This window comes from Opisthocomus hoazin, chromosome 1, assembly GCF_030867145.1.
Source record: "Opisthocomus hoazin isolate bOpiHoa1 chromosome 1, bOpiHoa1.hap1, whole genome shotgun sequence".
Taxonomy (NCBI): Eukaryota; Metazoa; Chordata; class Aves; order Opisthocomiformes; family Opisthocomidae; genus Opisthocomus; species Opisthocomus hoazin.
This window is the reverse complement of record NC_134414.1, coordinates 64,099,212-64,124,772: the sequence shown is the minus strand read 5'-3', so window position 1 is coordinate 64,124,772 and position 25,561 is coordinate 64,099,212. Positions and strand designations below refer to the sequence as shown.

Genomic DNA, 25,561 nt, shown 5'->3' with positions numbered 1-25,561 from the left:
AAACAGCTTTACTAAGCCCGTTAACCACACGGCCCACATGACCTGTAGCCGTATCCCTAATGTGATGTAAATCTGACTCGAGACCATATGCACGAGTTCTGCTGCATTGTGTCTCCGCAAACTACAAGTTTATTGCCGTCCAACCCTTCCCGGGCTGGACGCTTCCAGGAGGAAACGCTCTGAATAGCGACCGCTCAAAAAAAAGAGGAGAAAGTCAAGAGTCCCGCTTTGTCCCAGCAATATTTTTAATGGCCCTTGCAGAAGGAGGGGGAGGGGGGGAACGCGAAGCCCGCACAGGGTAATGATTTTCATCGCGATTATTTCAACCGGTGCGTAATTACTCGAGGCTTTGCACTTTCTGACGGGAGCTCTGCGCCGGAGCGGGAAGGAGCGTAGATACAAGCAGAAGCGATTGGCCCGGTTTTCATCCTGTAGCTCCTGTAACAGAGCTCGTAGCTGATGTTCTGCCTTCCTCCTTCCGTGAAGTCGTAATCCCGCATCTGCAGTAATCATCGTGATGTCACGCAGTCGGTGATGTCACTCCGTTGCGGGCTACGAGTAGTACGCGGGCTGCGCAGGAGCCAGCAGTGAATCAGGAGTAGTTTTAGTAATTAGCAATTCTGGCAAGCAAACTATGACAGATCTGCAAAACGGAAATGAATTTCTGCTTAAGCTTGACATCTTTAATTCCCCCCCCCCCCCCCCCCAGTATTATAGTCATCTTTTAAAACAGCTCCTGGGGCCCCATGGCGAGAGCTTCATTTACCAGCTCATTTTTTCTTGATGGCTGTGGCAAGCGTAACAATGTTCTGCGCCTGCTTCAGTAATGGCATGTCGATCATGCTCCCGCGGAAAGTGAACGCTCCCTGGAAAAGAGAGAAGATAAACTTCCTGAGAGAGAGGACCTCGGGAAACCGTCGTTTCCTTGGCTTTTTCTTCCAAAACATATCTGTTTGCCAAGAAATGTCAACTCCCACAGGAATCCTGAACGCCTTTTAGGAGACAAACTAACCGAGACGGGGCAAACGCATTTAAAGAGCTGCGGCGGGCGCCGAGTGCCCTGAAGAGGGGCCAAAAAGAGAGCGAGAAAGAGAAGCCCAGCCCGCAGCCTCGCCTGCTTCAGCCTCTCCAGCTCATGGCAGGCTGGGAGCAGCGAGGCTGTGGGGCCAGCTCTGCTCGCCCCATCCAGCATCGCCCGGCACAAAGCTGGCTGTGGAGCCCGGAGTGTTGCGTCTATCAGCAAACAGCACCGGGGCTCGGGGGAAGCAGGGGGGAAGATTTCCCGATTTCAGGGTGAGCTGAGGCTGTGCTGCTGCACCCCTCCGTCACGGCTCCGGCGCTAACGATAGGCTGGGCCTGTGCTTAGGGCCAGGGGCTGAGGTGAAAACTGAAAAAACCAAGGGGCTGGTGCGATGGTATTGCCCAAATCGGCTCTGGAGCCGAGGGGAAGAGCACCTGAGCGCTGCACGCGGGGAATTTCCCCGAGCGGACGCAGAACTTGCCGGCGTGCCTCAGCGGTGGCGATCTGGGAGCCGGGGCCGGTTTCATAAGTCTCTTTGTATTTAGGGATTTTGCGTTGGTACCGTGGTGGTAAGTTTAAAATAATTAACTATGAATCGCTCTTAAACAGACAACACGTTTTAAATAGGGCCAAACTGGACTTGTTCCTTTGGATGCTTTAATCCACACCTGCGTTGCTGAGGTAGGATTTTGAAGGTAAAACACTGTGCATGAAGACACGCCAAAGTTCAGCAGACCAAAAAAAAACCACCACCCACTTATTTGTAATTCTGACAGTACTTTGACATATTCTTGAGAAAAACCAAATACAAAGATACGGTCCCTTCCCCGAAGAATTCAGAATGGAGGGCCTGGCCCCAGCGTTGCGCAGGGTGTCTCTGTGAAGCACTGCGCACCCTTTCAATGTCCTGCTGCAATCGATAGGGGATCACAGGCTGGCCTCAGGTTTGGCAGCGAGCGAGGCTAACCGAGAACAGGGTACGAACGATAGCGGCATGTGTGCCTGTGCAGGCGCAGGGGCAGAAACGCAGAGGAAAGGAAGCCATTTATTGTTTTCTGGTTTTCATTTAAGGCTTGGTAATCATTAAATAGTGGACTCTAATAAGTAAAGTGAAAATAGAACTCATTTACAAAAATGGTTAGGAAATGTGTTGCTCCAGTGACATACCTGGCTTGACTGAAGCGGTATTAATTAAATACTAAATCACATTCTAGAACAGTTAAGAAAAAAAATCCACCTTAAGCAGTAATCTAATACAAATCAATATTGTTGCATGTAAGAACAGGCTGTGTTAAAGCCATTAAAAACCCAATAGTTACAACTATCATTTTATTCGAAGTAGGATTTCCTACTATAGCTTGCAGTATTTTAGGTGGGTTTCGAGAATAATGGGACTGACAGATACTCAATGGTAGATGCTTCAAATCAAATTTACAGAGCAACTGATCAACCCTACATTACCCCAACAACAACATTAATATTATTATTAGTACTATTGTTATTATCAATAATAATACACCACTTTTTATCTTAGCTACATCTCAGCCACTTTCACTTATCCTTTTAAACCTTTACAGAAAATGCAGCCTCAAACTATTCCATTTATTAACTGTTGTGAAAATAAATTGGGAACTAAAGAAACGTTTTATGACATACGACTTCTTCAGAATAATTCAGGTCTACGCAGTGACCTCAGACTGCAAGATACATTTTTTTTCCCCTGTAAGAAAAACACATTTTAATTGTGCCTATTTTTCTACAGGCATTCAGTCAAATAAGAGTTTAAAAGAGAAATCTGCCTGTGGGATGACAGTGATAAGTAGAGATAGGTTAAGGTCTGGAATTCTCCTTCCTAGTTCTGTGAAATGGCTGACTGAGGAGCACAGTCACCCTAAGCAGCTGCAATGGTTTGCAGAAAGAGCTGGGCGCCTGGCAATGGCAGTTCTGATCTCTGGTGGTCCAGATCACGGTCGGGAGGGTCGCGTCCCTCCCACTGACTGTGCGCAGGATGCTCTGGAGCCAGGTACCGCTGCAGGTGCCCAAGTCGGAGCATGATGAAGCTGGGTCAAAATGTCTTTTTTGAAAGCAGGGGTTAATTAAGCAGCATGCCTATGGTCTCTTAATTGAAATAACATGTTTAGAAAGGAAACCAGGATAATAGTGTGTGTGTGGACACATGAACACTGAACCACTTGAGATCTGCCATACGTTCTCTTCTTGTCAGCGTGCAGCTGTGGTTTGGGTTGCTAGGAATGTGAATTCTTGAAGGATAAAAATGCTTTTTTTTTTCCTAATAGCAAAGAGTAACACGAAGAAGTTGGCTTCTCTGCCTGTTCACTCTGAGGCTTATTTTCTCCCTGCTAATTTGCAGCGTTGAGCTGAAGTCCAGAAAAAGAAACTGATTTTAATGCCATTGAATATACTCTATTCACTGCCTCTCTTTCCACCCACAGGTTTCAACAGATAGGAAATACCAGTAATTATAGCTTTGTCCCCATGCTCTCTTTTCCAATTCTGCTAGATGAAATTTGCCTTCAGCATTCTTTTGATTTTCTCTCGCATGAATATAAAGAAAACAAGACTTTCTATAAACACCATTTGCTTTGATAGAGTTAATCTGGGGATTAATTTAGTCATAGATCTAAATTTTCTTTTTGGCTAATTTTCTCAATAATCTCACGCTTCCAGCCTGTACTTAGACTTCCAGTAGTTCAGCTGCGGGACTGAGGGTCTGTTCTTCAGGGAGCTCGCAGGGCGAGCGGGAGCGACGGCGGGCGCGTGCTGCGAGGCTGGGGCTTGCGTCCGTTGCGTTTGGTGGCTGCGGGTCTCGCTCGCCACGTGGCCGTGGACAAAATTCAGTGGGAGCCTTTTCAGCAAGCTGCGAAAGGATCCTGCTGTCAGGCGAGTCGGATGCGTCATACCCACCCTGGGAAGAGACGGAAAGGCCGCCGGAGGAGCTGGGAGAAGGAGCAGTGGGAGGCAGAGCGGCAGCCGGTGCATGCAGCCCTCGGGTGACGGTGCACGGGTGCAGGTGACCCGGGTGGGATGGGAAGCGGGGGAACGGAGGGCAGCTGCGGCACCCACCGCACCGCTGGCTGGAAGCGCAGCCCTTCTGCGGAGCGGGCGGCTCTGCCAGCCCGGGACACTGGCCCTGTTTTCGGCAATGCAGCACATACTCCGCTGTCCTTCGTGCAGCGACTCAGTGAACGGGCTAAGGGCAAAGCCTTGTGAGAAACAGGGTGGCTTTGGCCTGCGGGCTACGGGAACTGTAAGAGGGCTTTGGCTGGTGTTTCCCATTTGGGTCATCATGCAGACTAGCTAAGAGACCTTCCCGGTTGACTGACAAGCAAAGAAAGACTCAAAGGTGTTTCCTTCTGGGTAGCTCTATGAGAGCAGAGCACCGAGAAGAAGGCAGACCCATCTAGCTCCTCTTCTCTCCACCTGGACACGGGAGCTGCCCACAGAGCCCACCAAGCTGTCATTTCCCCATCTCCATCTCTTGTATCAGGCCACCTTCTCCAGGCTGAACCATGCAGGGCCAGCACTGTGCAATTTGCTGCATCCCCCAGGAAACACGTAGTATTCCAATGCAGTAAATTCACAATGACATTTAATGCTCTGTTAAAACAGTAGTAACATCTTTAAAAATGTAACTGCTATTTATGCAAGATGCAGGCCATGCTGAGTAAGGCCTTAACAGCTCTACTTTGAATTTCAATATGTCCTAAAGTGCTTTGAGAATGGAACGGAGAGGGCTTTTGGCAGATACAGAAAACAGCTGGAAGGGAATTAAAATTATAGAAAGCTTCTAGATTTTTTCTTCTTTTGGAAGGAAACAGCTGAGAAAAAAAAGATAATTGAGCATGGTCAGCCCCAAGTAATACAAAGATCCAGCCTACAGACAAGGGAAGCGATAAGGCAGAGTTGACAAAGAACAGCCATTTTCACAGGTCAGGAGATGAAGATACAGGCTTATGAAAAAAGAGGGCAAATCAAGTTATGCATTAGGAATATCTAACGCAGTAAGTTTCCAGGTGACTGTGGAGAGACCGAAGAGATTCAGAACCAAACTTTGTAAGACATCAGCTTAGCAAAGCTTATGCTTGTGCCTTGTGAACCTCCTCTTGGATAAACGTAGCCACTACCAAACCCAACTCAGATCTAACAAAGTTCAATATATAATTGAGGGCTCTTCTCTGACAACTTAGAAGAAATCTCTGGCCATGTGTTGCCATGGATCTTGGACATGGGTCTGGTCATATCTGTATGTCATCGTTAAAGATTTCCTTTACCTATAAGAAATGACATGTATCAAGAAGCAGAAAGAGTTTCAGCATTGGTCTGTTACTTGCCGTGGGCAGAAGATGAACACATTAATGCATTGGTTCCTGGAACATGAAGACATGCTCTTTTTGTGTGTGTCTGTACGTGGCAGCATCTAGGAATGTTTGCTCTGTGAAACTTTCAGGAGTAATTAAGAACTTGGTAAATCTATATGACCATCTCATAAACAGAGTGTATTTTTTTTACAGCAAGAAGCATTTTACCTTTCTAGAAGGCAAATGGAGGGGATTCAAAGTCAATGATTTCTGTATCGGCTGGGGATCAATACGTTCTGGGAGAAACAGGAAAGGGGAAGAAAAGATACAGCCAACTCTCTTGCTAGCGTCTGTCATGGGTGGTAGGATTGTGCTGACTTTGACTACAGCAGGGGATGGACAGGAGCACAAGTGAGGTACCTGTCACGTTCTTCCAGAAGACCAGGGAAAGTTAAGTTTCATACTTCTGCATCTCTCCTGAAACCTTTTTATATAACATGCAATGTTAGGTGGGGCTTTACTCCCACCATCTTTTGTTTCCTTATGTACCACTGGGCTAACGAGAAACAAGCTGGCTAAAGCTATTACGATACAGAACTCTTAAGGCACCTTGTAGTGATGCGACACACTTCTCTCTGAGCTGTGGCTTGGATTAAAGTACATGAGTTAATTAAAGTAAATTAATAATTGTTCTGGGACATGTGGGACAGTGATCAGACGAGCTAGTCCCCTTTGGCTGACAAGACAGAAGAATTGGAGGTACTCCTGCACCTGGGAACGCTTGTGGCTTCTCCCTCCGTGTTTGCTGTCTGTGGTTAGCCGTGCCTCTATCCATGTCCATCCCGATGACTGCAATGACCTCACTAAGGGGGTTACTGCAGGCCCTCGGTTCTTAGACCACTGGAAACTACTAATAACCTGCACCAGTACTGAATGTGAGGATTTGCTTTCCTAATGCATAGCAAGTATTCAAATTTCGAAGTACCAGACAAGTCTTATAAGTTCCAAAATGTCTACCAGCCTCCCAATCGATTGCAGTTTGGACTCCAAACGTGAGCACTGGTTGCGAGAACTCCGCGCTCTGTTTTGGGAACCATTGCTGTTGCTATTAATTACCTTGACTACTGGTAAACCTTTGCTAAGAAGCCTTTGATCTGATGCTCTGTTCTACAGATCTCCTCATACGTGTGGCCAACAACTTTAACTCCCACGTGACAGTGGCCAGGCCTTTCTTAAAGATGTTTATAAAGACTACATTAAGCCTGTGTCTTGTCTATAGTAGACCCTCCCCCTAGTTGTCTTGCATCACATGGAAGAATATAGCCAATAGTGCCCAATTCGTTTGCTGTGTGTGTCAATGTATGGGCTGCCCCGGGCCACTGTGTAGAGACAGCCAACTTTTCCAAAAGCAGTTTACTTTGAGGATCTTGTCAGGCGATTTAGGTGTCAGGGTTGGAGGTGCTAGGGGATCCTGGGCAATAGGCAGGGCCTGGGCATGGGGTGGACTCTGGGTACCCAGGCCAGGGGAAGAAAAGTAAAAGCAAGCCAAGGTCACGTCCTGTGAAATTGCAACATGGACAAGAAAGGACCTGCTGCTGAAATGTGAATTAAATATAGGTGTAGGATATATCTAATGCTTACAGAATTGCCAAAAAATCTATGCCACTGGTTAGGTGACTATTGCTCAGAAGACAAGCAAACTCGTGAGTGAGGGGAGGTGCTTTGACAGCACTCTGCTGTCACAGGGTTGGAAATACTGGCCTGCTGACGAAGGTTTCTTTTTCTTCCATCACTTTTCTTAACGGTTTAGCTAGCAATGCTTTCCTTTGTGACCAAAGCCCTGCAGTGAGTGTGTGGCAGTCAGTTATTTCCTCACCCTAGTTGGCTGCCTTCTGAGAGGACTGCATCTAGGACTTAGGGGAAATGGGTGTAGGGGGACCAGTGAGACACCCTGCTCTCCTCCAGCCCCTTCACCGTTAGGAGACGTCAAATCAAACAGAGCTCCCACACCACTCTGGTAAAGCAGGCCAGAGGCTGTGTGTGAATACAGCCATTGTCTAAATAAGTAATTATGCAAGTCCCCTTCCAACCCGTGACCTGTACCAGCACTCGCGGGCAGATGCCAGGATAGCTGGAAACCGGCAGAACAGACGATGCCAGCTGGCCAGTGCAGACCTTGCGTACCTCCCACGAGGGGAAATGGAGAACATGTATAGACAAGCACCCTCAAGTCCACAGATGCCAGAAATCTTTGATCCACTGTTACCTGAGAAACTTCCATTCTTTACATGGCAATTTGGTGGCTCATGCACTTCTAAATCCCAAAGGTCTAGTTATGACTTTTTGGAGACCACAAAAACACATGGAACAAACCCACTAAAATCTGCTTGGGTCTGAGAACCTTATCTCTAATCCTGCACAATGTTAAACTGCTACAAGGCAATAAGAGTGCTGTGCTCTGAAAGAAGGGCAGATTTGCTTTTCTGAGGGGGGAAAGAAGCAGGTGGATGGCAAAGGGTCCCCCTAAAAAGCATAGCATTCAGGAAGATAGTTCCCTGGGGATTAAATGAAAACAGACATTCTTTAAGTGACCCCCTGCAGAGGAAATTTGGAAATCTTTGCTTTGGGGCTTAAAAAGACCTCTTGGATTTCTCACAGGTAATGGACAAAAGAGAAGAGAGTCCTGGTCACAGCAAATAGAGTTGGGTCTGTGCCTGGGGGAGGAGTGATCATCCTGACTACAAAGGAATGACTTTCCCTTGAAACAGAAGGTTGAAACCGTATTTTTGGGGAAGAGTAGGAAATAAGCGAACAGCTGTGATGGTGCTGAATGCAGGTTTAATTAATTGTTTGTTCTGCAATCTGTAGCCAAAGAGCCATCATTAAGAGTTGGGTCATGATTCCACCTTTCAGTGATGAACTTCCAAAGGTTAGTGAGCTGCTCGGAGGCGTTCAACAGTATCTGGGTCAACTGAGCACGTTTTTCAGCCTACAACAAGACATTGTCTTGCGCTTCTCTCTGCTCAGGCCTGTCCTGCCTCCAGATCAGGTTAACACACAGCTCTTGGCCTTCTTTTAGCATCTTTGCAGTAGGTAGGAATATGAGAAACTGAGGACTCCACACACAGCAAGCTCTACAAACAGCTTTTTGTGTTATTTATTTCTGTATAGTCTCATTTGAACCCTTTGACATTCACCTCTTTTTTGTAGCAACACTATGGGAGGAAAGGCACTTATACACAAAATCTGTGGCGAAAATAAATGATCCCCATAAAGGTTTGTAAAAAATGTCTTTTTGGCAAGAGGAGATGCTCAGTGGGTCTCTGTGATCTGTTGAAGGGAGGGAATTGTGCAACATATCGGCACCAGCAAGCTTCTGTAGCCATTTTGTTGATATGAAGAAAACATTAAATATTGCTACATTTTGTTTCTTTTCATCAGTGTAAACTTGCACCAGAGTAGTCAGATAGAGGATAAATCAATTTGTAATGCCAGAAGCAAGCCTGTTTGTATGAGATAGGCTTCTACCTCTAGGAGCAGACGGAAGGACACAAAAAGTTGAGAAAGAAAGAGCAACGACAACATGAAACAGAAATTAATTTTTACCTCAAATAACTCCCTAGCAGCACTACAAGAACTCTGACAGAAAAAGCCCTTTCTAAAGCTCAACAGGTAGGAAGGACTTTGTGATCCCTCATTACCACAGTGGGGCAGGAAAGATGAAGGACAGAGACCTACAAGGTCCTTTACTTCTCCTCTGCCTGACATTATCGTTCCCAGCCCATGGATAAATGCCTTGCCTTGCCGTATGAGCCAGACAAGCTGTATTTCCCTCTTACAGCCCCTGAAACTGCCTGAACCACCGGGGACAGCCATTTAGGCTGGGATGGCCCAGGGAATCCTGCTTGCTCCAGCTCCAGAAACTCCTTCAAGCCACCAAAGTCTCTACCTCTGACTGAGCAAACAGCCTGTTTAAGATCCCTGAATGAAAGGCAGACATGAGGGTTTTTATTGCTGTCTTTACGCTTTCTTCCGTTTCCTTCTCATTGTGTTTTTTGCCTTCCTGCATGCTCCTCTAGAGCAGGAAAGAATAAAATGAAAGAAACAGAAGAGAGTCCTAGAAATCAGGAATATTCTCCACTGGTTTCCATCCTCCGCCTTATAATGTATCTGGAACGGAAGAATCCTAGAGAGCACACTTGCTGCTGCCAAGCAAATCTTTATCTTATAGCACAAAAGCAGCTTCCTGGACAAACATCCTATCCAACCATGCATTTTTTTCCCCTAGTGAGCATCAGGGTTATTATATGGAAAAATGAAAAGTAACTAATTTTAAGTATTCGGTATCCTCACATGCCCTTAATTAAGTCATTTAGAATTAACTTGAGGATTATAGTCATGGAAGAAATTTGTTCAACATGGACTAGAAAATTTCATCTGGAAGTAAACAACTTACAGGACACACAAAAGGCATTTGATACTGAAGGGGAAGGTGGCTATAAAATACAGTGCAGGCGAGACAAGTGAAAACAGTTCTGCCAACAAGAATGGAATCACCATTATTTTTGCAGTCTACATTTTTTCTAATTTCAGATTCATTTTCTGAATAGGATTGAACAGCCATCTTTTACTGCCATTCTCTATTTCAGCTGACGGAGCTTTTGCAGAGAGCTTCTCCAGGTCCCTGAAAACGCCAGCTAGCTCAGAGAGGAGGGAAGAGGCAGCAAGACCGCTGCTACTTAAATTAACTGAAACAATATTTTGGCTGTACAGGCTTCTGAATTCCCTCAGTAAGCCTTAAAAAGAGCCATCTGGTCAGAATATTACATCTCTGGTTAGATCCTGCTTCGGATATTGAAACGAGGCTCGTGAGCGCTGGTTAATGCTTTTTAAAGAGGGATTTGGGAGGTGGGTAGTTGCCTCGGTGGGTTGCTTGATGCAGAGCAGGTTTTGGCACACCCAGCGGGCAGGTGTTCGCAGCCATGGGTGTCTCCCCACTCCATGCCCGCAAAAAAAAGCATCGCCCGCACTGGGAGCCCTTCCAAAAGGAAGGGGACTCACCCTGTCTCACCGAGAGGCGACGAGGACAGAGGGGTTGGTGCCTTGCCGCAGAGGAACGCAGAGGGGTGCCATCCCGTGCCCTCTGCAGAGCCCACATCCTCCGGGACAGCAGCCACCTCCTCCAGGAGCTACCTCCGGGTGGAAAGGCGATGGAGGGCCACAGCACCCGTCCTTCTGCTCCCGGCTCGAGGAGAAACTTGTCCCTGCGGGAAATGTCAAAGTGCCATCCGAGTCCCTCTCCCCCCACGTTTTGGACACAGGTCTTTAATGAGTGGAGGAAAACAGATTAAGAGACACCGAATGCCTGCTGGGGAGTGTGTGTGTGTGTGTGGGGGAGTTGGCAAGAAAATGTTTTGTACGAGTTTCTGTCCTGCTTAGGAGCTTTTGCAGCCCCGCGTAGTAAAATCTGTCTCCTTCTCTCCCCACCTGGCGTAACTCCCTCAGGACTGATTGCGCCAGTATAGGAACCAGTATAGCACAAGCAATTAGCTAATACAGCCCCTTCTGCTCTACTGTGAAGGCTTGAAATTTGCCCCCAGATGGACCTTTCTTAGAGAAAAGCCTTCAACTGTGACACAAAACACATTTCTACAATGTTTTTCAAACAATAAAATTGCATAGAGAAACTTTAAGTACTAATATGAGCTCTCTCGATCTCTATTTATTCATCAATTTTCACATTAAAATCTCGCTTGGCCGCTTTTTAAAAAGGTAAACAACGTAACTGTGGCTGAGGCTTAAATCCCACCAGTGCTCTCCATCTCTGTATAGAGACGTACCTGAGCCTATACTTCTTCAGGCCGAAGCGGATAAAAGGTGGCAATTTATCACAAATCCCTGAATCCCCCACTCTGCAGCGTGAGGAATATACATTGCCTGATTAACATAAATGACAGCAAATGCTCCGCGTCCTCGCAGTGAGGGCTGACAGCGCCGCAGCCCAGCGTGTGCAGAGGTACCCTGTGCTGTCGCCGTCACCCCGGGATAGGATCCAGCGTGGTTGGTGACACCCCAAAGCTCTGCCTGCAGTCCGACCTGGGTGAGGGGAGCGGGAAGCTGGGCTGCTCCCTCACCCCCAGCTCCACGTAAAGCCTATATAACGGCCTATAAAGTGCGATATGATCCCTGGGGGTTGGTGGGGTCCCACACCGCCCCGTGCCAGAGGGATGCTCTGAAGCATCCCTCCCAGGAGGCAGCTCCGAGGAGCCTGCTGCCCCCGGGGCATGGTCCAGCTCTCCCAGTGCCCGCAGGCTGGATCGGGACGGGATGGTTCCCTCGCCGCTGGGGCCGTCCACGGAGAGCCCTCCCGGGGGTCGTGGCACTGCCGGGAGAGGGAGGGCAGCGGGGAGAGACCTCCCCGGGCGGTGGTGGGAGCTGGATCTGGCCCAAGCACGAGGGCACATCGTCTCCAAGATACAGTGGCTTGGGGTAGCTTTTCCTAAACAAAGAGCATTAGAAGGGAGCCACTGCTGGAAATTTCCATTCCTTTGTTGGGTAGATGCTGTGTAAATAAATGCATTCCTAAGATTTTTCATAATCCTGGAAAGGTCTGTAAAAGAAACTGTATAGTTTGTCACATCGCTGGGGTTCATATATATTATTCCTTGGCTGCTGAGAACGCGACATACAATGGCACAGAATATAATGCAAGAAACATATGCTAAAAGTCTTCTCAGAAGCACTCTGTGCATTCGTATGTGGCATGTACAGATACTTCTCTGTTTTGCCCTGTGGGATCTAAAATACTCAACCCATACTACAGCTTAGGTTTGTGAATTGCTTAACTCTAAATAATCCTTACCTGACAGGTGACTTTGGCAGCAGCATTTAGCTGTTTCCTGGTTTAATGTGCAGGTGCTTTGAAAGCATTTATAAATTAGTACATGAGATAGATGTGTAAGCAACCTCTTACTTCACTCCTCTGCTTTTCTTTCTGTCTGAATTTTATTTTAAAACCAGATGATTCGGGAAGATCCTCTTACCATAATGATACTGTGTTTGATGTATTTACAAGTCAAATGGCTCAAAACCACATTTTCAATTCCTTGCTTTCTTGTCATATATAAACACTAACTACCTATAGAAGAGATTATATTCCTGTATCCAGTGTACTGGTAATGTAAATGCAGGAGTTACTTACATAGTAAAGACTATTGTACCTTCATTGATAGAAGTCAGAACTTTTTCTTGAAATAAGCTAGTAACTTCTCCCACTAACTCTACCCCCTCGGACTCAGTTTATCTGGATTTGTAAGATCACTTCCCTGTTTAACACGGTACAAATAATTCAGAAATTTAGAACAGAAACTGTCCTTTAGACTACCAGAACAATGTTTATTACCCTTCTTTTTCATTTTTGAACACACTCTGACATTCATCTTATATTCAGACTTTCCCAACAGCTACTCCTGCTTCATTTAGGGTGGATTTTTAAATTTTGAAAATCATATCCCCAAGCAATGCAATTCTACTGGAAAAATATTGAAATGATATGGAAATAATAGTTTTCTTTTTATTCACTTTTCATTTTTAGATCTCAAAATTCTAGACAAAAGAGAGCGCTTAATAAATAGTTGTATAAAATACAAAATGTACTTTTTCAGCATTTGTCTTCTAATTGTCCAAAATATAATGTTACCGTTTATTCCCTAGATACGCTATTTTTCAGTCAGATTACAAATGTAAGAAAAAAACCCACCTTCACAACCAAAACAACCTAGAAGCCAAACCAAAACAACCACTCAGACAGGACTATCTCCATAAAGTAAGCCCAAATACTTTTGGCTAGCTGATTAGCTCTCTAATTTCCTTCTGTTTAGACACTGCCACGGCATTTCCAATTCCGCAGTGCTCATCTGAGATCCTCATTTTTCCTGACCTCAGTACTCACGTTTGGGGGCTACTATGTCACAGCATTTCAGCCTCCAGGATGAAGTAGCCTGGTTCAGCCTTCTCTCAAAGAAAGATTATTACGGCCATTGTAGCTCTCAAACTGGAATAGATTATAAAAGCTTATTACTGTATTTTAATATACAATATTGTTGACTAAGGGCATCAAACTTTAAACTCAATTAATAACAAACTATGATCCCAGAGACTGCAGACCAGTAACTTATCTGCCACACAAACAGCTGCACAAATCCCTCACATTTATTTTTTCCAGGCTTTCAACTTTGATTAATAACATGGCAAACCCACGCAAGTCTCAACCATACTAACCACAGCTATATTTTTAGTCTTACTGACATGAACACTTTAATACAATAAAAGGAAAAGGAAAACAGAAGAGGTGTTTCATTAGGACATGAGGATTACTAAAACCGCCGTGTGGAGTATTTGTCAGGAGGTGGTAGGGGAAGAGTTATTACTTACATTTTAGCATGTCGCTAGGGTGCGGAGCAAGAGAGGCTCCCTCAGTGAGATATGTTTGCTTTGGAAAAAAAATTAAGTAATCAGACCGTCCAGGCTCTTCTTAATGACACATTTATAACACCAAACTGCAAACTCAGTTGAGAAGTTTGCAGCACTACACGGAAAACTATATTTCCAATTTTGTTACGAAGCCCGGCAATACGGCACTGGCACAAGATCCAGAAGTTCACATCTGAACCCGCCAGTCCTTTTTTATTGATAGATGGTTACATGCAAAAATATATGAAGCATGCAACCTGGTTGGTTAAAAAAATAACCCAAACCACAAATCCTCAGCAAATCTGTTCTCGCAGCTGATTATAGAACCTTATAACCTATTTTAAAAGCATTTATTAAAAAAAAATAAAATCCCCCAAACCCAAACAAAACCCCCTGAATGGCTCATATAAGCAAGAAACCAGCATTATGTCAGTAAAATAACAGCTTCAAAACAAATCCAAAGAGTAATGCTTGCCTAATACAGAATTCTTCAATACTGAACACATTTGGCTTCATGATTGTGTGGTACTGGGACTGGAGGTAGATTTAGTCCGATCTCCTCATCGATTGTTCGTATGCCAGGGGTATTCCTTAGATGAGTTTCAGACACTAAATTCAGCTGAATGAATAGTATTATACACATCATAAACATAAACAATATTTGGCTGAGGATGTCATTTGACTTTTTGCTTTCTGCATCTGCCTGCCTACACATTTGCACCAGCAGTATGTTTACAGCGATGCCTTCTGTAGGAGAGCCAAGCTTTGTAAATCGGAATAATGGGTAAAACCAGTCACACTTTTTCTATTTCTAAATTGTTTGCATGAAGACAGCTACATTTCAAAATCAAGGAAACAGAACAAAAAGGCATACAGCACCCTCATAGTGACCCTGAAATAACTGCTCAGGACAGCACCCACATATCGTCCGTCAGGAAACACCCAGGTAGCACAGAGGGGATGCGATAGCCTAGCAAAGGGAAGGACAGAGCAATAGCAAATATCTTGTCACCCTTCTACCCTGAGATGAAAGCATCATTCCTGCTTTGACCTTTTGAGCATTTCTAAGGCGCAACATCTGCAGTATCAGAAGTGCAGGGGAACAGGGAAGGCACACACCCCCAATCCGTTTCTAATCACCAGAAAGCGAAGAAATGTACAGAAAACCTTAGTATGGCACCGGAGAAAGTGAGACCCTATGCACACGCCTATATATGAACTTCACTACCGAAGAGATTTGTCTTCCACTTGAATGCCACACCAGCACACGCAGACTCTTCCCGCTCATCCGCACTCCCTGTTCTGACACCGGGACTTCGCTTTTTAACTAGCCCGGGCTTGGCTGAAACTAAGATAAACATATTTAGCTGCAACTTTTTTTTTCTTTCAAAAAGAGGCAAACTGGATTACAGCAAATAACCTTTAAGATAATTAACTGACAATGCCGCAACTAGCATAAAATCTTCCTTCAGGCGACCCCTAATTTAAGTATTACTGGCACAAAGTGGAGACAGATTGTGCATCACCACCGCAATATTTACATAGCAGAAACCCACAGAGCAGGAAACGTGAGACTCAATGATGCACTAAATTAGGAACAATCATATTCTAGTGTTAATTTGCTTTCTCCTCTATCCAAATTCCAGGTCCAGCAATTGGTACAAACGCACATAAAACATTCCCATTTTTAATGATTAAGCACCACAATCTGCAAGCAGTTCTGCTCAAAAGTGAATTCACTCGCTACTAGGGATGTTTGCAGGATCAGCCCCCCGAAAGTGAAACAGGTTTACCAACACAGAGATTTTTTAGAAAACCAAGACTTCCTCATCTGTTCATTTCTTTCTATAAATGATGTCTGCGCAAGCAGTCTGAGTCGTCTGCCAGGCTACCTGCCTTTTGATTGCAAATATTGTCCTGTGACTGTAGCACTGTAATTCTGCGGCATAATGGAGAAGCGGTTTTAATTCACCAATGCTGTACATATATGCAGGTATTCCAAAGGCTATGTCCTCAAAGAATTAAAGTTAAAACAGGGAGGAGAAAAAGATAGCCAGTCTATTTGTAAATATATTGTGAAGTGACACATTTATAATAAATATAAACTCTATCCAGACACAGATTTCACGAGCGCCACTCTCAGTTACAGCACGCTTCATAAGATAAATGCAAAGACCCACCACCAATCTTTCTAAATCTTAAATATTATTCAAATTTGGTTTCCACTATGGCATATTAACAAAATATTTACCTTGCCTAATCGTTGATGCTCTTCAAAAGCAGAAATCAGTTCTTGTGCCCACTTTATTTTTTCAGGGCTCGGAGAGAACTGTTCCTGGACAACAGCAATTTGGTTGGGGTGAATCACCTGCTTACCTACAAAGAAGATTAATAACACCAGAATCATGCATCGACAAACAGATGTTCAAGCAAAATGTTCCAACCACTTGAGGCTCTCATATGCCTCGCAGACTTTCTTGCTCTTTAACTAATTATTTTACTTGGTTTCTTTTATTTTTTAAACTGGACAGCAGGCAGATAGCCTTTTGCCAGATTCTTTTAAGAATAAAAATATCCTGAGCCATGCTTGCGTTCAATATCGTTTGAAAGAACCCACGATTCTTCCTCCTCCCTCCCCATTTCAACCCACAGATCTTCTCTCAGTCATTTCAGGTGCAATTCGTTGTGCGGGGCAGTCAGTAGCGCTCCAGTATAATGCATTGCTGAATTTATAAATAACAGCTTCAGCCACATATAAATAAGCTATATTAAAATGTGTTCAGAAAATGAGATCTGAAGAAGGTGGCAAGAGATTTGTAGGACTGAAAAGTTACCAGTCACCTAAGGATCATGCCCTAAATTCTTGGTAGTGGCTTAGCATCATAAAATCCTCGGTGTTGTTTAAACTGTTGTTGCAGTAGTTAGCAGTTGCACGTAGGTTGCAATATTTATTTAATCACTGGTATATTAAACGGCTACCAGCAGTGCCCTGAAGTTTTATGAAGCACTTTTTTTATCCTTTCATGTATAAACATACGTTAAGAAAATAAAAATAGATGTTGCCTTTTTTTACTAGAGATTTTCAAACGTGAACAGACAGCCACATAATCCGTTTTAATCTGTTATTGTGTTTCGCTACCTTAAAACAAACACATATCTAACTTGTCCGACAGTTTTTAAAGTGTAACATCTGACATAATGAGTTCTCTTCTCAGGGAATTCCACAGACCGGTGCGATTCCTGCACTTTGGTTTCAAAACTTTTCAATAAAGAGAGGCTACCAAAACTCCCCGCTTCCCGCAGAATAAATGACTGTCCTCCGGGCCAGATAACAAAACCAGTTCGGGGGACGAGCCCGATCCTGCAAACCTCCACCCAGTGAGCAGCCTCCCGCTGACAGAGGGTCCCACAGCCGCGCTGTCCCGCCGCGCGCCCCGGCCCCTCGCCCGAGAGTTTTGCACGCAAGGAGAAGTTGGAAGGGTCAGGACCTAAGGAGGTTTCCTGCGCACAAGGGGGGTCTGCTCCCGTGTCCGTGCTGACGTTGAGCCAGCCGTACGTTAGAAATCAGCCCCTCGCTTGGTCTAAGCTGTCTCACGCGTGGCCGCAGAGATGCGCCTATACTACGTGAAATGACCGCTGCAAAAAAAATGGCATTATTTCTGTCCGACTGCAGTGGGTCAGAGTGATAATCTGGAGCACAAACAAAATCTGGGGGTGCAGCAGCAGCACGACCTACTTAATTTAATGAGCAAAGAAATAGTAATTTTTTAGTGTTGCTACATTTCTTTGCTAAAAAGCCGTGAGTAGCTCAATTTTATTTTATTTCTTGTTCCTTTAGTTTATGATCTTAAGGGCATCCAAATACTCAGTTTGAAATTTCAATGTCAAAACTATTTTAAAAATAGCTTAAAAATAGGTAAAAGCTGAAAACTCAGTAAGAACTATATTTTTTGAAAGAAATTACATGGAGACAAATTTTCTTGACTAATGTGTTTCGCATCAGGTCTAATCAAAGTTTTTTTAGTCAATTTAATCAAGTGTCACCATTAATAAGATTATGATGCTTCTTAGTTGTAATAGAACAAATTCTCCCTAGCTAAACTAATAATTCTAAAATTGAAGAGTGTACAAATAATTCCTGCAAAATCCTAAGGAGCTTAACTTTCTGGGAAAAATGCAGAATATATTTAAAAATATATTTAAAGTCAGTCTACAACTATAATAAGAAAAAAATTCTACATGATTTTTTAAAGTGTAAAACATTTCTATAAAAAGATTTGCTTTTGATAAAGATATTCTGTAGCAGTGAGCTATACCTTTCATCATTAAAACACTACTGAACAATTTACAGAGAATATAGTCTCACTTTTGATTTATAGCACAAAGTTGATTTTTGTCACAGATTACGTATCCAAATAACTGTATAACAGACGTAATGCCATGCAGGAATGAAGCAAATATTTTAAGCGGAATTGTTGTTATTGACAAGTTACTGAGAGAGTGCAAAATTGGAAGACATTAAAATTTATGACCATGAAATCCTTTTTACAGTACCACTTGATATATCGTGCTTTAAATCAATACCTGTCAAGTCTTTTAGGTAACTGTATGATGGTGTCATTTTAGTCTTCTACAAAAGACTGTAAAAAGAGAGAAAACCTATAGTGGTTCGTATTTATATCTGGCTTCTCAGCATGCAGCACGGGACTTTCTATAATGACTAAGTCAGCTGTTAAAGCTTATGGCAAGGTTTATTTAATTTTTTACATAAACATTCCTAAAACTGATGACCGTTTATATAGGCAACACACTGACTTTGAGTCCACGGATTCTGGTATCGTAAACCATCTTGCCGGGGGTGTGTGTGTGTGTGTGTGTGTATGTGTATATATATACACTGCCCCTCCCCTATTAAAATAACTCAAACCAAAAGCAAAAAAAACCCCCACATACAAAAGATGTATTAATTTGGCTAAATTACATTTGAAAACATTTGATTTTATGTAAACACACTCACTGAAGGTAAAACAGGCTGCTTATAAGATAACTGGAAGAGAAAACTTGGCTAGAATAAGCAAGGAGGGTCACAATAATAATGAAATAGCTAGTAAATTCTTCATTGTATTGTTTCACTTGCTTAATCTTGAGTGAACAATTTGATTACATTATTGATTACATATTTGATTACGGGTCTAAATCTGAATATGGGAAAATGTAAGGACATATAACTTTGCTGAATATTATGGATTTGCATTTGTTTTGAGGGTGGTGAATTTGGCCCTATGCATGCAAATACGTGTGCGCTTCGCCAGCAAAGAGAGCAATTGGGAAGCCTCAGCTCATTTTAGTCCTGTTGATTTCAATGATTTTGATTCTTTGTGAAAGAGTAGCAGGACGTGATCTTAAATATTTTAAAATAACAAGAATTGCGTGTTTTCAATTTGTTATTAAGGTGACGTATCAGTATTTTACTCTCACATTAGCAGAGGACTGTTGGTGGCAAATACGATCTGCGGACTTCTGCTTTATACAAGGTCATGAATTAAGCTACGACCCATTTGTAATTTTCTGTGATGAATATTAAATTGGAAATGTTACAGCGTTTCGTTTCTGTAGTTTTGGAACAAAATGTTTTTGCTTTTAGTTTTGAAATGACATTTTATTTTAACCAAACAAGCAAGAAAGACAACAAAAATATTAAATAAACTTAAAGCAAAAGAAACAAAAGAAAAAGTGAAACATTTTGGACCAACCTCAAATACTTTTTTTGTTCATTTTTACCAAAACCATTACAAACATTGTTTTGTTTTGACTTAAACTGATTTTTTTTTTTTTGGTGACCATCAGCATTGCCCTGTCTCTACTTATGGTTGGACTGGTTGTCAGGCTGTTTGCTGAATTTTGGAAATGTGTTGATGACAATTGCGGAAAGGCAGGAGGCAAAGAGCAGGAGCTGTGAGTTCACCTTAATGAAGTCTGCACCTTTTACAGATCTTTCTTTACTCCTCATATGGAAAGGCAAGACACCTCTACGGCTGAGTTAGAAATTCACTTCACGCCCTGAATTGCCACACATGATCTTTTATTTGTCTCTTATCTGGACCCTATCCTGATGTCAGACAACTTCCACCATTAAAGTCAGCGGAGTGTAAACCACCACCAACGATGTTTATGCTGACTATTTCTAAATTTCCTAAATTGGCAGCCCAAGTTAAGTATTTAAATACACATTAAGCGTTCAGAAAGAGTGCTCTCAAAGGTGCGAAGCATCTGCAACTCCATCTTCTGTCAACAGGAGGTTCAGATGTTTAATTTTTTAAAAAACCAAGCCTTTCCCTAAACTAGGAAATACTGGTCCAGATTAGGTAGCCATCAGCAGGTGCTACCATTCAGGAGCTCTATTATTTTCCCAACTTCAATCGCAGATGAATGAAGGGTGGGAGTCCACACGGATGCGGGTAACGTAGCTGTGAGGAGCTAACCACTTTGCCTCTGAAACAAGATCCGGCTTCACAAATGTTGAAGCTCAACAGACAGTGAGGCAGAGTTTGTGCTGGAGAGAGTCGATTGCTATTCTTTCACTGGCACATCGGGATGACTCATAAGGACGCTTCTTTTATTAAATTATTTTGCTCGGTGCTTTAAGACATCACATATCGCTAAGTGCAAAAATACAGTTTGCTGGATGGTGTCACCAGGACCCACGCCTTTCGTAATAAAAACCTAAGAGTTGTACCATTACCGTACATATATCCTGAATGATGGCCAGAGACAAATAATATAAAACGTTCGTCCTATATGTTAGAATTCTCCAATGCGTGTGTCAAACGGCTGATTTCTGCTGCAAACCCCCGGTCTTTGGTGGCTGCGCTGTCCCACCAGGGTGTCCGAGTGATGTGGTACAGCAATCACAGGGTAACAGGCTGCCTCACAGGACGCTGGGGCAAGAAGCCTGCTGCTCTTGCTGGCTGCCAATACCCGTAGGTGTCACCAGCACTTACTGGGAGGGGAGCCAGGAGAGGAAAAACAAATCAAAGAAAATAATAAGAAAATAACTTTCCCCTAGCAATTAGCAGACGAGATTTGCTTCTCAATTCCTTCACCTAAAATGTATTTTTTAACAACTGCCGTTTAAAAAAAAACACAGGAGAAAGAGATCAAAATATTTTAAGAAGCAATTGTAGAGTGGCCATCGCAGAGTACATTTTGCCTTTCCCCTGCTCTGTGATGGGAGGAACCACTGCACAGCCTCTACCCCAACTTCTCCTCACAAACAGTCACACGCTTCATGGGATGTGGTTTTAAAAAGCAGCCTGTGACATTTCAGGCAAAATTTCCAGCCACAATTTTGAAGGTGCTAATAAACGTACAAGACCTTGGTATTACTGGGTTTTTCAATAAATGACTTGAAACAAAAAACAAGTTATTTCTCTAAGTATCAGTAAATGTAGCAACATATTTAAATTGAAGAAGATATGCATTATTTTGAGACATCGGCAGAAAGCCATACCAGTGAATCCCATCGAGGCACCTTCTCTTGATTGCCTGCGGAGCCCATCTTCGTCTCGGAAATCGATGTAAACAAGATCTACTGCTTGAAGGCCAAACGCCTTTGCTGTGACTATTATTTTTTGCCTGGCATATAGAATATCGTGAGTTTCCTTACTGCTTGTTGCACCTACGAAAATAATGAAAACAAGGAAAAGCTGACAGGAGTGTTAAAACCCTTTAATTTTAAGTATTCCCTATGTAAAAAAATGAAAGTTCCAGATTTCATTTAACCAACTTAGAAAACAAAAGAGGGCTTGTAAGGCTATATTTTCCAAATAACACTCTTGCGAGGAAAAAAAAAGCTGCTTTAGCAAAAAAGAAAAAAATCTTTCTTTAAACACCAGCGTATAAAATTCAGATTTTGATTCAGTTCAAATCAGAAGTTGTAAGCCTGAAGTCAGTGGAAGTTTTGGCTGGTAAGGACTGTGGAGATGGGACTAACATGAAGTAATTATTTGATTTTTTTTTACTGTATGTACAGTAGCATTACAGCAAGAGAAGCTTTATACAAATTGATACACTGGGTACAACTAAATGGTTAAAAAATTCACACTGAGAATAGAATTGCACTTTCCTTGGTTGTGATTCTTGTCACAACTGATGTCCGAAGCTGAATATTTAAGCTTTAGCATTTGGATGAAAAATGATGGTAGATGACTTCTGAGAAGAAGCAAAAGTATTCATGACACTTCATGTGCTCACAGGGCACCAGCTAAGCAATGTGCTCATGTAAAGGCTGATGTGAAAAAATAATAATAATAATAATAATAATATCTTCCCTTTCCTTAGGGTCACTATTTAGACTCAGATTTCCGATTTGTAAGAAACATTTTAGTAAAGCAATGCTAATTTTTACCTTAACATACTTATTTTTAATTTAAGTATTGATAGCTCTGAACTATTATCTTTAAACTGAATCAGATTAATAAGAAGCTAAGATGCCTCTCATAAAAGAAATCTTGAAATACTTTTTATTTTTGAGGAAGACTAATAGTGCTTTCACATGAATACGTGGCTGTATTGACATGGGACATATTTAAAGTAAATTTATGAAAGCAAAATGTAACAGGAGAGTATTTATGCATGATGTCAAAAGCCTGACAGATAATTGTCTGTAAAATCGTGATAAACCACACACCAGAATTTTAGGGCTTTGAATGTAGTTCCTCAAAGCATGTGCATGTTTTTTATGGGTATCATGTTTTTCAATAATTTCAGTGACTCAACAGGTTTTGGGGTTTTTTTCATTAATTTTTGGTACTGCACTGCAAGTAGCACAAGAAAATGTCAGTGCCCTGTAACACATAGAGAGAATGTTTTAATGTCCCAGTGGTGCATTCCGCATTGAAAAAAATTAAGGAGAAAAGTGAAAATGTAAAATGCAGAATCAAGTGTTGTCATTGCTTTAATTATTGCTGTCGGAAAAGCAATGGTCATAAATCACATTGGGCTCCTGCAAAGCAAATGCCATGCGTTAACATTTATAGAAAACAGACAGGTAACAACCTATGCTGGCACGGAAATCCTCTCCTCCAAAGACGACTGCGTCCAAATGAAAGCCAACCTGGGATCCTGTTCTCAGTGCTTCTTCACAGACAGCCTTCAAATGAGAACAGAGTATTAATTGCTACAGAAATGTGGGACACAGAGAGACGACGGAGGATATTACAGCAACTCGGTGTTACCAAAATCCTCCAGCTAAAACTGCTCCTATTAAGCAAAGGCACCGTAGGTGCTCGACTACGCACAGTGCTTTAAAATGACTCAGCAAAAGAGAACACCTTATCTTTCCCTAAGCACCTATATGCCTAGACTGTGTAAATACAGGACATCATAGCAGATTCCCTGCCTTCTGGTTGACATAATGCCCTGGGTATTACTATAGGCACTACTTCAGATATTTATGTAACAATATGAAACAACACATTTGTGAAATGCTGCTTAAAAGCAAACGAAAAGTATTAAATTTGATTAGCTTGACACGTACTATATACACATGGGAAACAGAAATAAAGATCAGAATCTCTTTTATTAAATAAATAATAGGAATGGTTTAAAACAGTTGTAGATCCCTTATAGGATATAAGCATTCATCATAGGATTGCCAATTTAAAGTCTTCTACATATAACTAAAAACTAGCTAAGGAAGTTTAAAATGCAACAAGTGCTGCATAAAGCTATTAAAATAAGCGCAGTAAAAATTTTGCTGCTGTAGCTATTCTATGAAGAAGTGCATTTCCAAAATATTACTATTTCATACCAATGTTTGGATAATATTAATATTTTTTAAGGCTAGGTACGCAGAGAGAGACAGATGTAATTACTAGCTCTACTAGTGGGTGTTCTTCTGTGGCAGCTTATTCTTAGCCAGAGTGCTTTAAAAGGCAACTCTCCTGCCAGCATCAGGAACTGCAATATTAAGAATTCCGCTATAAAATACTGCAGGTGAAGAAAAACCTCCGCTGGTTTAAAATGTGATTTAATTCTGTGTATGCACAGGAGCCAGTCTATTTGGTTACTGCTTTATTACGTTCGCAGACACGTTAGCGTGCGTTGTAAGAGAAATGGCTGTATCAAAGGAGCAGGCTGCCTGCGAGGCCTGCCAGTACTGCTGGAGGTACTTCTGATGTGCGTGTCCTCAGCTGGTCCGAAACTTTTCCCTTAGAGCTTGGGAGGGGACCGCTGAACTCCTGGTGCATGCACGAGATCTTCCGCTTCACTGCTACGCTGCCTTGCCTTTCTGAAAAAACTGGGCTTGATAGGAAAAGTTGGCAGTAATTGATATTAAAATGCACTTTAAAAGTAAGTCTTGATCTAAAATTACCCTAAAAAAGGAGCACGTTCTTCAGATGTTTGCTATTTTCAAAGTTAATTACACTTCTAATCTTAGCACTAAACACCCCCTCATACACACAGAAAAATGATAACGTGAAATTTGGTTGTAATGTTATCAGAAGAAACCACTGTAAAGATGCCTGTTTAGCAATAGTAAAATGATGATTAATTCTTTTTTCTCATTAAATGTTATACAAAAGTTGAGTTCGATAGCTACTAAATAGCCAAGTGTATTGCAACACTGTGAGTATTTCACATCTTTGGAGAAGCATGTTTCCACTCCATGTGTGTTAAAAATTATAACAGTAATGCAGAGAGCTTTGTTATTTGGCATGGACTATCTGGAACTGTTCTGTCACTGAAATATTTTGAATTTAGGAAGACCTTTACAATACAAAGATGTGAGTTAAACGTACAAATGTTTTAGGGTATTGAACAGCATGTTTTGTATTTTTTAACCTCTCTTCCTCGATGAAATTAGTGGGAAACTAGAGACTATTCTGCTTATTCTAGTTTGCTGAGATGGCAAAATATGAACACTTCAAGACCTGCTTACCTTAAAATTGAGCAAGCCCACTGCAGTTTCCACAAAGGGGATAAAATTCATTGGTTCTACAAGTGTTCGGCCTTTTAGGTGATGTAAGAATTTGTCTGCAAACTAAAACTAGACAGTATGAGCTATCAGAGAGCAAAAAAAAAGTACAGTCTACACATACATATGCCACGTTAAATCTTCACCTGGCTGTAACAACACCCCTCCCCACGCCAAAAACTTAGAATTAAAAAAACGGAACCAGCTTTGGACAAGGCCTGCGATTCGAAACCGCAGCTTTCCCATATATTTCTAAGTTTGGAGGCTGGTTTGCAAAAAAAAAAATAAAAAAAAATCCAGGCTTAGCACCTCTCACCCTGGCTTAGTGAAATGCAAATCCGCGGGCCCTGGAAAACAATGAAGTGCTGCTGTACCTGAGGTCCGGTTTTGTTTCGGGTCCAGCACTGCCATCACTGGAAGTGCTCCCCAGCCTTCTAAGTGGCATCCGTATTATTCATTACGGCACCGTTACCCTTTTGTTCAATAGGCTTTTCTTCATAATTTTTTAGCTTACCTAGGAAGGCCTTAAAAAGGAAGTTTAATTCTTTGAAGACCAAAGCTTGCCAATTTTTTCCATGAGACCAGTTCACAGCTAGCTCTGAGCTGCCAGTGGGGTAGCCCAAATTCCAAAATCTATCATCTGGAAACATACAAAAGCTCTTGCACAGATTTTTCCCCTTTCAAAAGGGGAAAAAAAAAAAAAAAGAAAAAAAAAGAGAGGGGAAAAAACCCTCAGCCCTATATCGTAAATCTATTATGTCTGTCCAGATC

The 25,561-nt window shown here is 42.4% G+C and overlaps 1 protein-coding gene across 2 annotated transcripts in view; it reads right to left on the bottom strand.

Annotated features, from left to right (window-relative positions):
• Positions 1-202: 202 nt before the first annotated feature.
• Positions 203-25,561, bottom strand: part of CLYBL (citramalyl-CoA lyase) — a 173,283-nt gene continuing 147,924 nt past the window's right edge. The window contains exons 4-9 of one of the 2 annotated variants that reach the window (XM_075424202.1): positions 24,755-24,856; positions 22,870-22,963; positions 21,323-21,490; positions 16,064-16,188; positions 767-866; positions 203-643 (exon numbers count right to left, since the gene is read on the bottom strand). In XM_075424202.1, the coding sequence (XP_075280317.1) occupies positions 771-866; positions 16,064-16,188; positions 21,323-21,490; positions 22,870-22,963; positions 24,755-24,856 (585 nt within the window). In that variant the 3' untranslated portion in view covers positions 203-643; positions 767-770. The remainder of the gene's footprint in view (positions 644-766; positions 867-16,063; positions 16,189-21,322; positions 21,491-22,869; positions 22,964-24,754; positions 24,857-25,561) is intronic. The other variant, XM_075424210.1, reaches the window with a different exon arrangement.